Source organism: Canis aureus, chromosome 5 (genome assembly GCF_053574225.1).
Source record: "Canis aureus isolate CA01 chromosome 5, VMU_Caureus_v.1.0, whole genome shotgun sequence".
Lineage (NCBI taxonomy): Eukaryota > Metazoa > Chordata > Mammalia > Carnivora > Canidae > Canis > Canis aureus.
In genome coordinates, this window is record NC_135615.1 from 62612888 (window position 1) to 62629850 (window position 16963).

The 16963-nt window shown below is 42.8% G+C and overlaps 1 protein-coding gene across 9 annotated transcripts in view; it reads right to left on the minus strand.

The window, feature by feature from the left end:
* Positions 1 to 16963, minus strand: part of FTO (FTO alpha-ketoglutarate dependent dioxygenase) — a 428971-nt gene that overhangs the window by 188184 nt on the left and 223824 nt on the right. The window contains exon 9 of one of the 9 annotated variants that reach the window (XM_077898414.1): positions 12707 to 13317. The exons of the other annotated variants lie outside the window; for them this stretch is intronic. Within the exon in view, the coding sequence (XP_077754540.1) occupies positions 13290 to 13317 (28 nt within the window). The 3' untranslated portion in view covers positions 12707 to 13289. Of the gene's footprint in view, positions 1 to 12706; positions 13318 to 16963 lie in introns of those variants that run through there. 9 annotated transcript variants of the gene reach the window in all.

The following is a 16963-nucleotide window of genomic DNA, read 5'->3' on the forward strand; positions in this document are numbered from 1 at the left end:
GAAAGACCCATCCACAGGTTGCCATGTTTCTGATACATATTTTAAAAGAAGATTATTTCTTTTCCCCACAAAGAAACCAGAGAACACTGGATTTCCCTTGATGGTGATTTCAGCAACTCTAGCCACTAACTCCTCTTTCTTAAGATGTGGTCAAGTAGATCCATTCTCTCTCTTTTTCCCTTGTCTTTTTGTATTTAAAAATGGATGGGAGAGAAAACTGTGAACCTTCTCCACATACACCAACAATCCGTGAACACCTCTTCCCTGACAGGCATTAGAGCCAGCTCCCGGGCACTACACTTTGTGCAGGAATCCAGTCTCCATTATTAAGTTTAAAGCTATGGATGAAGAAAACAAAAATGCCCTTATATTACAGATGTGCACTGGGGGCAGTCACTCTAGGGTATTTTACTAGTTCAAGATGGTAAAAGAAATCAGCCATAGCTGGCACCACCACATATTGTTTCAGAAAAATGTACTGTGGAGAATTGACAGTGTACCTATAATTTTAAAAGATTTGCTCATTTAAACCAACCGGCAGTATTTTCTGCCACATAATGGAGAAATTCACAGGATGCTGGGCCCCCTCACGGCTTCTGTGGCTATAAAAGCCCCTTCATGCTGGATTTTTTATATTTGGTAAATTAATAGTTTACTGTTCCAAGATTCCTATGTGTTTATATTATTGCTTTTCTAATATAAAAGTTTGCAGTTGTTATGGAAACATATGGTAACATTTGCTGCTAAATTTTAAATGCATTTTCTACCCCTGTTACACACCTGAAATGAAGCCAAAAACTCTCTTTGCTTTACATTAGGGTGAAATTCAAACTGGTCTGGGTGACTATAAATGGTTACTGTTTGTCTTGGCTCCTACCTGTATCAGATTTAGACTGAGGAATCTTAGGGAAGAAATTACACGGGATAAAATGGATATTTCAAAATTACAAGGCCTGCAATTCCAGTGGCTCCAAATATCAGCTTTCTGTTTCATCTCAGCCTGCCAGAGAGAAATGGTGGGGCTGCAAAATAAAAGATCGACAACATTTACTCTCTGGAGCCAAATGCTTCTTGTTTTGATTATACTGGCGGAGAAGGCTGCAGATCCTGATCAGTTAAGTCTTGTTAGCAAATTAAATGGTTGTAGATTACAATGGTGCAAGACATGAGTTTTAGCCCCTGGCTTCAACTGGAAATGACAAAAGGATAAATTCCTTCAGCCCATTTTGTTCTGCAATTTTCCTCCTTGAGCACTTCACAAGTAATTGTTTGTGTGGACTTTTGGCCCATGGGAAGGCTGGCTGGGAAACATGCGCTGGACAGGTGTCCTAAGCAGTCCCATTACCCATTTCTCCATGCCTTAACGCCTTATCCAAGTCAAGTCTCCATGTGCAATGTAACTAGTCATAAATACTACTGAAGAAAACAAAGCAACTTGGTTTAGAAAAACATCAGATGAGAGAGATGCAAATTCTTGCCTGCTTGAGCATTTTTCTGGGACTTTCAATCAAGATAAAGCAAGAGTCACAGAAGAGCTTCAGCTTCAAAAATGTGTGCCTCTGGTCTTGCTCTGGGACCCGAGAGACCTAACTCCCATCTACCTCTGGGTCCTGTGGGCTATATTCTTTTATTCATTTCTGCACATTTGTTCAGAGTTGAGATTAATTTTCATAGGTTAACTCTCTGGCTTTTCTTTCTGGGCATATAATCATGCTATTTGCTGAAGAATTTCACTTTACGTTTCAATATTAAACAATGTTTCTATATATTTGAAGTGGATAGGGGAAAGAATCAGGATGCTTTTCTAAGTACGGAAATAGAGAAGTTGCCAAAGATTTTTTTTTGTTCCACAGGCCCTTGGACAGTAAGAAATGTTAAGTCCCCCTGCATAGTACACATTTGGAGGGCTATCTGGCCTCCTATAACTGAAGAGTGATAAGGTGATAAGGTGATACCTTTCCTGCCTCCCTGCCTTTCTGCATCAATTCAAATGAAGAATGTCAAGTTTTAAGACACCTGTTCTAGTATACATCCAGGAGGCTATCTAAGGAAGCCAAGAACTCAGAATATAGTCACAGTAGGGTCTCATCAGCAGTGCAGGGTAGAGTGCTCACAACACATGGAGGGTTACTGCATTATTATATTATGCGTGAGTATATATAATATCTACAATATAAATACTGTATTAATTATATTATGTAACTAACAGGTAAACTGTTATATGCAGTGTTGTATATTTTCATGTTTCTCCATCTTCTTCTTTGAGGACAGACAGAAGGTACTATTTCTTAAGCCATCAAGATGTAGGAAAATGCAATGATTAAAAAAAGGACACCAGACCCCCACTGCCTGGGCTTGAGTCCTGATTTGGTCACATCAACCTATGGCATTTTTGGTAAATTCTCTAGCCTTTCTGAGTCTTGGGTCCTTCAACAGTAAAATGGAAATATGAGTAGCACTTTAGTTAGCACTTCCTTCACTGGGTTGGCATGAAGAGTAAATAAGGACATATGGGGAAAACATTTAGAAGAGTACCTCGTATAGAATAAAGGGTCCAAGTTAGCTGCTACTGTTAATTATGATGATGATCATCTTCATAACCGACAGCATAATTATGATTGAGATACATATTTCTTGGCCCTTTTGGTTCCTAAGGCCAATGTTTCTTAAACTTTGATATGATCCACTGTCATGATTCTTAGCATTATCCATAAACCACTCTACATTGTATTTCTAGCATTTTTCTTTAAATTAACTTAAAAAATTTTTAACCCCCATACTTCAAGACCGACTTCACCTTTGACCTCATCAATATCATCTGAGAACCATGGATCCAAATGCTAATTATGCTTTTCTAAATCTGAAACAAAATACATTACTCTTAAAAAGTGCTTATGGGGGTATGACAAAAGCACCAGGTGTGCCCCCAGCATATTTTACACTCTAGGAGTGTCTGAACTAGGCCTTGGCATGTTTCAGAAGGGCCTACCTATGCAGGAACAGGGAGGCATTTGAAACTTGGCAGAAGCCCACCACCCATAACTATCTGCATGGACAATATGCAGCCTTGTCAAGGGACTGGATGTGGATGACGGTCACTAGGCTTACTTCACTAAACACATACTCGAGTCTGAATCCTGTCTTGGTGCTAACGGACTGAAAATAGTTCCCTCTCATCAGCCTAAATTCCCAGCAATGCGAGCATCGTGTTGTTGGGTGGACTGTACACCGGGTGAGGCCCTTGTGAGAGAAAAAAAATGCCACCATATCCAGAAGTCTCGCCCAATCTCAACAGACCAGATTAAATGTATTTTGACCTCTGTGCTAACCCATTTTCATGTGATACATTTGGTACAAGAAAAGATTAATTACTTATGAAAAACAAGCTAACATCTCTACAGCAAATATATTATCGCCATAGAGAATGGGACATAGAGGTTTGTGCTTGCATCATTAGCTCAGCTATAATAAATGAGACACTCCATGTGATGTATAATATGGTAAAGAAAACCCAGCTGTTTGCTTCTGTAGGCAAGTGCATAGGTGCACTGCACCTGAGTCTGCAAACACTTAATAAGCCCTCAACAACAAAGCTGCATCACTCAGAACAGCGATGGCTGAAAACCATTATCCATGGATAATTAACTATGTCAGGACACTGAGGTCCTAACATGAGGTCCTCATAATTCCCCACTAAGGGAAAGACAGTAAGACATTATTATATTACTAATATTTAATAAGAAGGCTGTTCTATTTGTGTGTTATTAATGCAAGCTGTAAGTTACAGCAGCATGTGAATTAGTATTAGGTCTTCTGAGCACTCTATCACTTGAAGGGCAATGCAACCCTTTGAGCTTAAGAACCGTAAAAAAATACTTCTATTTGGGATTAAATTCTTTTTAAATGTTATTTGCAATTTGTTCTGTTTATTTTCCCTCTGATCATATGAACATATCCATGGCGCACATGTATCACTGGAAAAAGCCACCGCTAAAACAACCAATATTGAGGAAGCTGAAAGCCACATACTTGTAAAACATTTCTAGGGAACTCATTTGATCTTGAGAAAAGCCCATCCTTTTGCTCTCTCCAAGTATCCTGGTCATTTTGAGACTCTCCCCTATAACACAAAGTCTTTAAATTGCTCAGTAACAAGGATTTTTTGACGCTTGAAGACAAAAGCCCCTCTCCATTTATTAAGACGACTTCCAACTGTGTGGGGCTGTTCTTTACCTCGTAATTAAAATAGCACCTGAACAGGACCATCTGTGAACATGGATTAAGTTTTTACAAAATGTGAATATCCTTTCTTTTCTGCCAAAAAGCCTCTAAACCTCGTACTTATTTTGTGTGACATACCAACCACCACCACCACAAAAAAAAGAGGTATGCTTAAATAAACTTTTCCTACAATAAAAAGAAACAAGGAGAATGAAAGGAGGGTAAACATTTTGGTCTTCACTGCAACCTTCCATGCCTCAATTAAATCAATAAATTAACGTACAGCTCTGTAATTTGCTCTAAAGAACGAATGAACAGTCTTTGCTTTCTGCTCCTAACATTCTGTCAGTGGATGGCAACCCAGAGACACAGCATGCCACTTAATTTCCCTCTTCCTTTTTCAAATACACACATTTTGGAAAAGACATTATTTATACAAAAGGCTGCCAAGACATTGGGGTAAGATGGATTTGGATATACAGACGATTTCATGAGCTGGTCTTATTTAACCAAAATAAAGTCTCTTTGGGAGTTTTTTGCACAAACTGCAAATCCATAAATGCAGAGATTATAAACATTGATACAGACATTTCTTCCAGAGGGTTTTCTGACCTGATGTTAACTTTACATTAGAAATTCATGTTTCTTTAGAAATGTTGGCTTATTTTAGTGAAATGGTTCCTTTGGTACAGTGGGGGCTGTGATGTCAACCTGGCTGCATTCTAACAGCCCTTATGAAATATTTACAATGAAATTCAGCCACGCATGCGTAACAGCTGACTTTAGCAGCAGCCAGGGTCTATGCTTACTTTTCTCTTTTTATTAAAGGAAAGAAATTGCTTTTATATTTTCCTCTTCTCCAGAAGATCAAACCCACATGTATTTAACAACTTCCCAGACCACACCTCCATGTGGGCATCAGTCCGGATCAGTGAGACTAAAAGATTATTCTGACCACATGACAACTTTGAGCCATGAAAGAACAGCTGGGTTCCCCCATGGTGGAGCTAGGGATAAGGCCTAAGCTTGAGACTGCAACAGGAGAAATGGTGATCACTAGCAGTAGAGTCCCTGCCCTACACCTATCCCCAAGAATCAAATCCTTCATCAGATTCAAATTTGCCAACATTTTTGCAGACACCCTTTTTATGGTGACACTATGCACCACATACACCTCATTCACTTCTAAAAACTCTCATGATTTCTCTGTAAAAGGAAAGAGGAGACTGCCAAGTTAGAGGCAAAATAAATAAACAAACAAACAAATACACACAAATATTTCCTCCAAGTAAGAACCCACACAGAGTAGAACAATGTTAAAAGGTCACTGAAGGCAATACCCAGACTGCATTCTGGTGCCCTGGCCCGGTCATTATCTCTATTCTTGAGAAGTATGAGAAAGTTGAGAAGAGTTTTCATTCAAAGAAGGCAGGACTTCCAGTCTATAGCAGAACCCTATCTACACCATCCAGTCCTCAGACAGGTATTGATTAATTAGCCTGAATGTTAAGGTACAAACATTAGAATTTCTGCTAACATTGGAGTGCCTGGGTTGCTCACCTGGTTGAGCGTCCAACTCCTTGTTTCAGCTCAGGTTATGATCTCAGCGTCGTGAGATTGAACCCTACAGTGGGCTCTGCATTCAGCTTGGAGTCTACTTGAGATTCTCTCCTACCCCTCCCCAGGCTCATGCCTGCTCGCCCCTCTAAAATAAATATTTAAATAAGTATATTTAAAAAAGAATTTCCACTAATATTCAAATAGAAGACTTGATAAGCATATACACATAGTCTCCATTTTCCATTTCTCTTGAAGATGCAGAGGACCTAGTAACATAGAGCCAGCCCCCCCTGCAAAGCAGAAGAGCTGCTCCTACTTCTGACAGGGTGTGTACCTCCTGAGCACCTCAGCCCCACCACTCCGGCTTCGTTCATCTGGGGTACCTGCCAGGCCCTGTACACATTTGTGTTTGTAACCTCTTGTCTGAATTCACTAGAAAACTCACAAATATCCAGGTATCATGCTGCTGTCAGTAAGAGCTCCAAAGGACACTTCCTTGGGAAAGCCCAGGGCCTCTTTGGGCACAGCCTCAACATTGCGTGGGCCCTCCTAACCCTCTTGAAACCAGTCTCATTCTCTTAGTTACACAGCCCAGGGCTGATGGGTCATACGCGCCTCTGGGTAGATGTGAAAATGCTCTGAAATATCCAGGGAGAAGCCAGCAGCTCACGGAAGGGGCAGAGCTCTCAAGCACTGTTTGTGTATGCTCTGCTCCACCTGGAACGTAGATTTATGCGTGCAGGCGTACCGACTTAACACACCCTCTCTGACTTCCCTGCCACAGCCTGTTCGCGATGCTGCTGGAAGATGCTGTGCTTAATACAGCTCCCGATTCTCAGAGGCCCCTCAGAGCTCTCCAAGCAAGCATAACATGCAGAATTTCAAATGAAGAACCAACAGCAGAAAGATCATTTACAGTAACTCTACAAACAAGCTAAATGAAAGACTTGTGTTCAGTCATTAAAAATAATAATGCTAAAGCCCTAAGGGCTGAAATGTAAAGCTTAGACTTCGTGTGAGGAAGCAGAAAAAGTGTGTGTTTATTATCCCAATAAGATAACCTGCTAATTTATTTAGTAGGCAATTTTAGAGTACATTCGTTCACAGTGAAATCTTACTTTATCAGATTATGTGAACAATAACAACCACAAATAAAATGCTGGTTGCAGCCACGGGCCTTCCAGGGGCTGCTGGGAGGTACCGCTCACTCCCGCCCCTCCATTCTGCCGTCTCCGGCCCAAACCCGGAGTTAGTTATAGAGTTATCTCTCTCACACTTTGCAGATGATGCCTAACATCATGACAACAGAGAAGAGGAAAGGTCTCCGGACCTGCCTACCTACAACAAGTTTCTGTAAAGTAATGAATACAGACAGCTTGGGGACCATCCACCTGCGCTGGCTGCCTCTTCCTGCCTGCAAAGTGAAACCACCAGGGATTGGCAGAAGGTACTTGTCTGACAGGGCCAGGACAGCCTTTCTCCTCAGTGACAGCCCGGGCCTACCCTCTTAAACCTGACCCACCGTAATTCCTTCACAATGCGGCGGCGAGGCAGCTGACAGTAGCAGCTGCAGCTCCTAAGCGAGATGGATGGAATTTTGCTAACTAGTTCCCCAAGTTACATTTTACCTTCAAGATAATTTATGAGCTGCTCTGGAGCCTTGAAGAGACAATATGCTTGCCATAAAATTAACTGTAACAGTCTTGTAGGTTATAATTAACACTGGGAGGGTAGCACCAACTGGATGAAACACATGGCATAATTGATGGTGAAACTGGAAATGAAGCAAGCTAACAAAATCATTACTGTGCACGCTGCTTAGCAAAACCTATGCTTTCCGAGGGTTAATTACAATCGCCTTCCAGGGCCCATATTCCAGTAGGGAAGGGGCCAGAGCTGGGCCGGGGCGGGGCGGGGGGTGAGGGTGGAGGCTTTGCTGGCAAGGCCACGGGGCACCTGGACGGATACGGAGACTGTCTACAGTCTGGAAAGAGAGGCATGCCCAACCGAGAGCCATGCCGAGCATCTGGCAGCGGGCTTCCCGGAGCTCCGGCTGAGCCCTACGCAGGCCTGCCTTATAGATAGGACTTCATTTTCTCAGTAAACAGCATCTTTTTTTCAGTGAAGTAAAAGATATGGATAAAAAGAAGAGACTCAGAACTTCTAAAATGCCCTTCAAAGGGCTTATGATATTTATTTAGAATACGGCAGAACTCCAGCATTTCAACTTGACGTGGGCATGTCTTAGTGAAAAATGAAGATAATTCCACTAAACCTAAAGGTTTATTGAACTAAAAAGTACCCTGTCCAGAAGAGAGTATGAAGAGAAAGCTAATCAGAAAAGTGTCAATCATTCCCACCTGGCAAAGAAACGCTAAATTGTTCCTTTCGTGCCCAGATATGACATGGCCTGATAAATACCTGAAAGCAGTGACTATTCTAAACACATTGGAATCACTCAAATAATTTCAATAAGTAACATGAGGGTGATTGACCTATTTTTGTTTTTTGATTTGTCGGTTTTGTTTTCTGTCCTGAGACAAGATGCTGAAACTCATTCCGATGTGTGATACAACAGTGTCCCCTACAGGCCGACAGAATTGTTCCTCCCCCCTCCCTCCCCCCAGTACTTCCTCAGCTGAAAGCAGAGTCAAACTTTGATCTGTAACCTGGAATATCCATTACAGGGTAAATTTGTAAAACGCACTGGAGACATCCCAGGATAGAGTAAGATCATGACTCTCCACACACGGTGAATACTTTCCGAGACTTAAGCACACTGTACAACTGGTGACGGACCCATCATAGAGGAGCTAAATGCTACCTGTTCACCTTAAGGGAACCCACTCAAATCAGCCCTGACTAACCAACCCTGCCTCAAAATTTCTCCACTTAGAGGGTTTACAGGTTCTTAGAGGCTAAAATTTGATGTTCCCATTGGCGCCCCTACTCCCACCTGAAAGACTGTAAACAATATAGGAGGAGGACACAGCTATAAAGGTAGTAACTTTCCTTGAAAAGAGAACACGGGCTGGAAATTACTTCTTTACAGAGAGAAGGGCACCCACAACTAAAAAGTGCCGAACGTGCTTAGATATTGGAGGAAAGAAACCTTTGCTAATATACTCATGCCTTTCTCCACCCTGGGTAGGATCCTGGAAGGGCTCTGAGCCCTATTATTGTGGGACCCATGCCAAAGTACTACACGAACCTATGAGTGGTTGTAAAGCCTCACAGCCCAGGTCTGTGCTGGGGCTGCTCTGGCTTGACTTCCATTTCCACCATTAGCCATGTTGCCTTGGGCAAGTTACTCCACCTCGCCATGCCTCTGTTTTCTCACCTCCTAAGCCACTTAAAACACTGGCACTTAGTCTTCAATAAACGTTAGCTGCTATTACTACTAAAATGAGCCCCACTGCAGGTTTCAAGGACAGTGGAGGGAGAAGGGTGACACGGTCAGGTGGAACACCTACCCTACCTCCAGCACTTCCCTGGGATCTAACTTACAGAGAGCACCTTGTCCAGCGGGAGGGTTGCTGAGACCCTGAGTATCAAGCCCCGAGCGAAAAGCCAGCTGGAGAAAGGATTCAAATTGGAGTTCAGGCCTCTGTCTGTCAGTTCTATGTGACAGTGCTTAATTAGTGTGGGGCCTGGCACAGGACAAAATCCATCTAGCATTCATCCCTACACAGGTGTGGTAAGGTGGGGCTCCTACCATGAGGCTGGGGCTTGACATGGGTGGGGGGGGGGGGGACATACTCTCAAAGGATTAATGTGGCCAGGCTTATTTTTGACTTTTCTGTTTGGATCTAAAGGTGATGGGTAATTTTTCCTGAACACCTAGTGTGCTAGTTCTATTATTATCTCCTGTGCAAGTTACAAATGAGAAAACTGAGCTTCAGAGGGGTTAAGTAACTTCTCTCTAACTGCCTAGAGTTATTACAGACATGGATCCAAGACTCAAACCCAGGCAACCTGCTCAGAATCTATGCTCCCAACCTCCATGCCATGTTAATGAAATTTGCTCTGAAAGAAAACATCCCGCATTCATCATTGAGAATTAAATCCCTCTGGAAAGAAGTATCCCAGATTTTATCCCATGACCCATAATCACACATAAATTTCTCCTCTATTTCTCACTCTTGGAGACAAAATGCTTCCTACCCACTTGCAGCCAACACAATTTTACAATGGAGCAGTCTTCCCCACAACAGCTGGGCATATAGTGAGAGTCACATGGAGAGCACTTCAGAAGAGCCAGCCACTTTCTTCCCTCTCTTCCCCACTTTCTTTGCACAGAAGCCTGACTTAATACTCTTGCACAGCATTTATTGTACTATATTGCATAATACATTTCCCCTAGTCAAGTGTTACTCATCTCTATAACCTCAAGGCCCATGATAGTGTCTGCTACCAGCTCGGTACTCGATAAATATTTGCTGAGTCAATGCATAACTGACAGATCACTCACAGTAACCATAACCACCGTTTATTAAGTTCTGGAGTGCATTAACACGCGCAATCCCCCACCGCCTTTCTTCAAAGGAGATTTTCAGAGTTCCACTTAGGAACACACGTCTTGTCTGTCCTCCCTCTAGAACATAAGCTCCATGAGAGAAGCTCTTCCATCAGTGTTGTTACCACTCCACTTCCAGGACCTGCAACAGTGCTTGACAGCAAGTACTTGACAAATAGCAAGCACTTGGTAAGTATTTGTGGAAGAAATAAATGGATTAATCAATGCCTTTTCAAAAAGTTTAAGAAAGCACTGCCTGTGAGAAATAGTCAGCAACCAATCACAGTCAGAATCTGCCAGGAGTGAAGCTCATACTGAAGCCTGTGTGTTGATTTTATAAATAAGATGCGCAGAAGTCAATTGGCTTTTGTCTCCCATAAAACTGTTCAAATAATGACAGTAACAATGGTAATAACATTAACAACACTGGCCTCCTTAAGATAAGTTGCTGTATCTTGGAGAAAAGGTAACCCTATCTCTAGACTCATTTAATCCTTGCTCTAAATTTATACAATGTTTCAATTCCTACACATTTATGAGGAGGTTTTATGGAGTTACCAGGTTTTATGGAGTAATCTGGTTCAGATACACAAAGGACATTCTTCTGCTAAGGGCAGCAGAAAGCAGTGACTGCAATTATTAAAGGAGATGGGACAGATGTATTAAAAAGGAAAGGAAGAGATGGCAAATGGCAGGCTAGTGCCTTCCTCCTTCTCCCTCGAAGCTTCTTCATGTATTCCGCCCCCGCCCCCAACCCTGCAAACAAATTCAGCCAGTTAGGGTTAGAGTTAGCTACTGGACCGTATTCTTCTAGCTCCAAACTACCTCGGCCAGAAGTAGCAGCCCCTCTCTCTAACGTGAGTGATAGCAGTTGACATGATCAGACGACACCATCACATGTTGTCTCAGAAGATAGTAACCTCAGCTTCGTCATCCCATAGCCTGTCCTCGGGGCTATGCCTGTCCTCAGGGCTAGTGGTTCCACTTCTCATGACCACAGTTTCTGAGGGCAGCAAGCAAATTCTGGCCCAAATGTCAACTCACTAAGGTTGACGCTCATCACTGCACTGATACCATTAAAGGCATATCAGGATATTCACAGGTAACCAGCAAAAAGCAACTCCCTGGAGCAGGTAAAATGCGAACTTGAAGCCACATTTAATATGTATATATTATTTAATATATATGTGTATATATATTATATAAATTTACTTCAGAGAGACAGGGAAAGTGAGTGCAGGGGGTAGGGGGAGCAGAGGAGAGAGAGACAGAAACTCCCCACTGAGCACAGAGCCTGATGCAGGGCTCGATCCCATGACCCACGAGATCATGACCTGTGGTGACACCAAGAGTCAGACATTTAAATGACTGCACCACCCAGGGGCCCCTGTAGTCCCATTTAGGTTCAGCATTGCCCCTCCTGGCCTGAAAGTCATCCTCTTGTTCAGAGGAATGGCTCTAGGGAGGCCTCTCCCCCTTCCCCCATTTCTATTTCATTTCCAAGAACAGCATGGGATCAGGAATAGCTGCCTTAGAAATGAGACTATGTCTTTTTGTCTTGGTCCCAGCTCAATTCCATGGTGTCCATTTCTGGGCTCTTCCTCAAGGACCCAGATCAGCCTGTGCACACAGTGTCCTTCCTTGGACCTCCTGCTGGAAGCAGTAGTCAGGGTGCAGTCTTGGGACTTAAACACCAAAAAACCACATATCAGAAATTTCTCCTTACATTCAACTTCACGGTTTCTACCTCTGGCTAGATGAGATGAATACATACTCAAAAAAGCAAGAGGCCGGCGTCTCAAAGAGTCATTCCTCTTCAAAATTAAGAAGGAACTCAAAGTACTTACAAATACAGAATGGGTTGACGGGAAAGCTATTCTATTCAGGCAGCCACTGAATAAATCTGAGTGCCAGGCACTATTCTAGATGCAAGGATATGTGGCAAATAGGCAACAGGGTCCCTGCTCATATCGGGCATGGTTCTAATAAAGCTGACAGCTTAATGTTGCAATGAGCCGGGCTGCAGATTTTACAGCTGGATAACAGGCAAATGCCCTGCCCTCACAAGGTTTATATTCTGGTAGGGGAGACCAAATGTAAACAAAGAATCAAATATGTATATATGTGAGGCTATTCCTTTTTGTAAGCTCCTACTACACTGTAGGTTCCTTTGGATTAGACTTTAATGCTAAGTCATCTTCCAGGTTCTTGCAGAAAAAAAATGAAAATCTGCAGGCTAGCCACTGTGTTCCTATAAACCTGCCCTATCCTCCCCCACACTAAACTACACATTATTTCAGAATCAACACTGTACCATGCTCATCTTAATATTCCCCACAGCATTTAGCATGGTTATTTGTACATAACAGGCACTCAATAAATAACAGTTCATGGCTAAACTGGACTGGATCAACTTGTCAGTTTTGTATATAATTCAGGCCTGCCAGGAGGCAAAAGGAGAAACCACATATCCATGGAGAAAAACTTTCCTGTGCTAGTCTTGGGACCAGAGCTGATCCACAGAAGTTATACACAAACTGTTTTACTTGCTGCACCCAGATCACAGTTCTGAAGCTCATTCACTGTAGGAAAGGTTCTAACAGCTGGATTTTGGAGCCGTAACAAAGATGTCCAAAGTGGATCTGTCCTGGAGGTAAGTGCAGATGGTAAAGGTTACAGTGGAGATGGTCAATAACAAGATGGTTCTCTTGTCCAGGAAAAGGGCTAACTCGGCAGTTCTCTGAGCTGACAAAGCCCAATATGCGGAAGACGTATATAAAGTCATCAAGATCTAGAGAGTTCATTTTGACTGGAAGTAAGTAGTTCTGAAAGTTTTCCTAAGAAATGGCCATAAACAGTTTTGAAACTGTTCTCAGCACCATTTTAAGGCTCCTCATACCCGAATGAAGTTGTCTACGATGGGACTATCGATGATCTTCTGAGCCTAGAAGTGGACGAGCTGTAAATAGTGTCTGTTTACTCAGTTACGTTCCTATCCAGTGTGCAATGGCTCCGAGAGGCTGTAACGAAAGGGATGGAGGAGAATGGGAGAAGGAATGAGGTGGGGGTTTTCCAAAACAAATACGCAGGGCTACCTGCAAATAAGCCAAGGGCTGGGCCTGCCTACAGAAACCAGGGGATGGGCCCAGCTGTACTCTCACGACAGCTTCATTTGGAGCCCTGGCCCCTTGCTAAGCCGAATACTCCTAATGGGCTCATGAGTTTCTCTCCAAGTAACGGGGGTGCATGCTTACATCAGTTGTGTTCTTAAATCTCCCGGTAAGAATCTAAGTGGTTAAGGAAGCGAATGAGAAAATGTTCAAGACATCATTCATCGTCAGGGAAATGCAAATCAAAACCACACTAGGATATCTACCATCCAAATAACAAAGGAGAGTGAGTGTTGGTGAGGTTGTGGAGAAAACTTCAAGCCCTGTGCACTACTGCTAGGAATGTAAGACAGGGTGGCAGATATGGAAAACAGTCTGGCAAGTCCTCAAGTGACCATATGACTCAGCAATTCCACTCCTGGGTTTACACTCAGAGCAGAACAGCACAAAGAACAACCCACATGTCTGGTAAGTGAAGAATGCATAAGCAAAACGTGGTCTATTCCTACAGTGGAATATTACTTGGCAATGAAAAAGAACAGAGTCCTTATATAGGCTACAACGCAGATCAACTCTGAAGGCACTATGTTAAATGAAAGAAGCAAGATACAAAAAGTCACATAGCGTAGGGTTCTATTTATATAAAATGTTCAGAAAAGGCAAATCCATAGAGATAGAAAGTAGGTTAGTGCTTGCCAGGGACAAGGGGACAAAGGGGCATTGAGAGTGGCTGTTAGCAGTTCTGGGGTTTCTTTCTGGGGTAACAGAAATGCTCCAGAATGGGATAATGGTGATGGTTGCACAATCTTGCGAGTATACTTTTAAAAATCACTTAAATGTACACTTTAGAATGACTAATTTTATGTTACATGAAATTTTATAGTTTGTGAATTTATATCTCAATTGAAAAAAAAAAAACCCTAATGGCCTGGCTTTCGTCTTATGTTGTTGTATTTGCATCTTACTCAGCACAAATTTAAAGGTGTTATTTCCAAGCTAAAAAGCATTAAAATCAGACAAGTGTCCCTCAACTCCCTGTGTAGCCTCCACCTAGCTCTCAGCTCACTGTAGTTCCCCACAGGCAGTACAAGGTCAAGTCAAAATCCAAAATGAAACATATACTGACTTTGGATAATGTTTATTAGTTTTTTGTTTCCATTTTAAATATAACTATTGTCTGAGTGACAGTTGTATGTGTAGACAGTGTAGTTCAACATAAGAGGCTTTTCAAAAGCACAGCAATTCTGGTCTGCAATGATGTATACAGTGAAATATTCTCCTGAGTGGGTTGGAGCAACTTGCCTCTCCGTTGTGGTTTCAGGATGGTTCCACCACCTTCCTTTCCACTGCCTTCCACACCCCGCTTTTCTGGGAACTTGTTAGAATCTCATCCCCAGATACATTCTTCAACTGGCTGTCGAACACAATGTCTCCCCCATGGCATCTTATGTGGTGTTTTGTGTATGGTATATACAGGAAACACACAAAAATGTTCATGAAATAAACTCATTCTTATTTCAGAACACAGAGTCATAGCCGTGCCCACCGTCTCCGAAGGAGAGCACAGAGCTTAGTGAAACCCAACATCACAGTTCGGATGCCAGGACACTCTTCCCAGGGAGCTGGGAGAGAGCTTTAAGTAGATTACCCCTATCAATGAACAGGAAGGGAACATACAGCTTATGACCTGCCCAACGCTGGCAACTAGCATTGCTATGATGCTTTTTTGAAAAAGGAATAAAGAAAGGAGCAACTCTATCTACTCAATGGACATTACGTGCTTTCATCTTCCTTTTACAGACAAGAAATTACGAAGTTGTGTGTCTGAGAGTAACAGGTACATCTAGGATCCAAACGTGCACAATGTTTGGTGGCCAGGGGCTGAAGTGGATCGTAGCGTTTTTGTAGACCATTTTCCCGAACACTTGATTTACCTATATTCGCTCAACTGAGTGAGCAAGCTGAAAACAAAATATCTGATTCTCCTTCCACCATGTTCAAGGCAAAGGAAGCCCATTCCTCTCCTCCAGCTGACTACGGATAATTATTCCACAATAGACATGCCCTGAAAATTCTCCACAGTTGAGGAAAGGCACTAGGGATTTGTGGAAAATAAACCAAGGCACCGATGTTTTGCTGTATTTTATTTAGAAAAACAACTTGGGCACGGACACGGAGCTGTACCTTTTCTTCAGCGCACTTTTCAAATGATAATTTCTTCCACTGTCACCATTAAATCTTAATCCATTCCAGCTCCTTGCATGGGTCATTGAGTCTATATGTACTGCTGTTATTTTAAAATGTTTCCCCTTGGTAGGGAGAGAGGGGGAGACAAGACGTTGGGAGCCAGATGGGCCTTCTTCACAGTTCATTTATCAGACCTAATACACAGGGCTCCACCCTCTTCTCTCTCACTACTGTGGTTAAACCTCCATATAATTTGGTAATCATTTTCATTATCAGAGAGTGACCCTAAAGCAGCCTCGCCCAGGACACCCAGTCCCTGCAGCTGCTCTTTTTCTGCCTTTTCCTACAGTAGACCCTAAGAACCTCAGGGTTTATTAGCTGCAGACTGACCTTTGGGCTGCGGAGGTCAAGAAGGGGTCAGATCAGAGGGCTCGCCCAGTTCTTTAAAAGCTATAACAAGCTGTCCATCAGGCAGAGTGGACTGTATAAACAAAGCCAAATCTTCAGAAATTCTGTACCACTTCTGTTAACACTTACCCTGCATTCACACAGCTTCTCCTGATGTACTTGGGATCATTCAACTCGGGGGAAGTGAATAGACAGCCCTAATAAGCCTATTTGGAGAGGGTTGTTTATGGGATTACCGAGCTTGGGGAAGGCGACCCACAGCATTCAGATATGCCTCTGGAATCACCGGGTTGTGTGACACTGTGACAAACTCAGTTACCCCGAGTCATGCAGAAGTGACACTTTGCTCAAAAAGTGAAATTACAGGGAACATATGCTTTCAGTTTAAGAGACTTCAGGGAGTCCAAACAATGCCTCAGCTGTGGGCCTGAGAGGGAGAGAAATATTTTAAAACCCAGTTACAAGTTTGGCTTCAAAACATTCTCCCTCATATCACTACTGCAGAGGAACTGCAGAGGGGCTGGGGGGGGGGGTGCTCTTTATGACAATGGACCCCTACTGGAGCCACTGCCGGCAGCAGAGTCTCTGCTGACCCCCATTTCTTGAGGCTGTACTACTCATCATGCATTCTCCAATGTGCAATAGAAGGTAATTAGAGTCATCTGTATTTAACTTTCGGAGGAAAAAATTTCTATTATCTAATCTAACTGATCCCCTGACAGCTTTGATGAAAGTAAAATACTGTAACCTATTGCTTGGCCTTTGGCGAGCGCTAATTATTTTCTGTCAAAGCACATTTTTCCTCGTGTAATTCCAAAGTACACAATGAGCCAATCTCTAAAACACAGGCGGCTTGGTTAGCTCGGCAGTGGATGTTTTATAACTTTCACCACCACCCGCCTGATGGCTACTCGGGGTAGTGCCCGGTTCCAGACGGCCAGAGGAAGCTTTGATGAGGAAA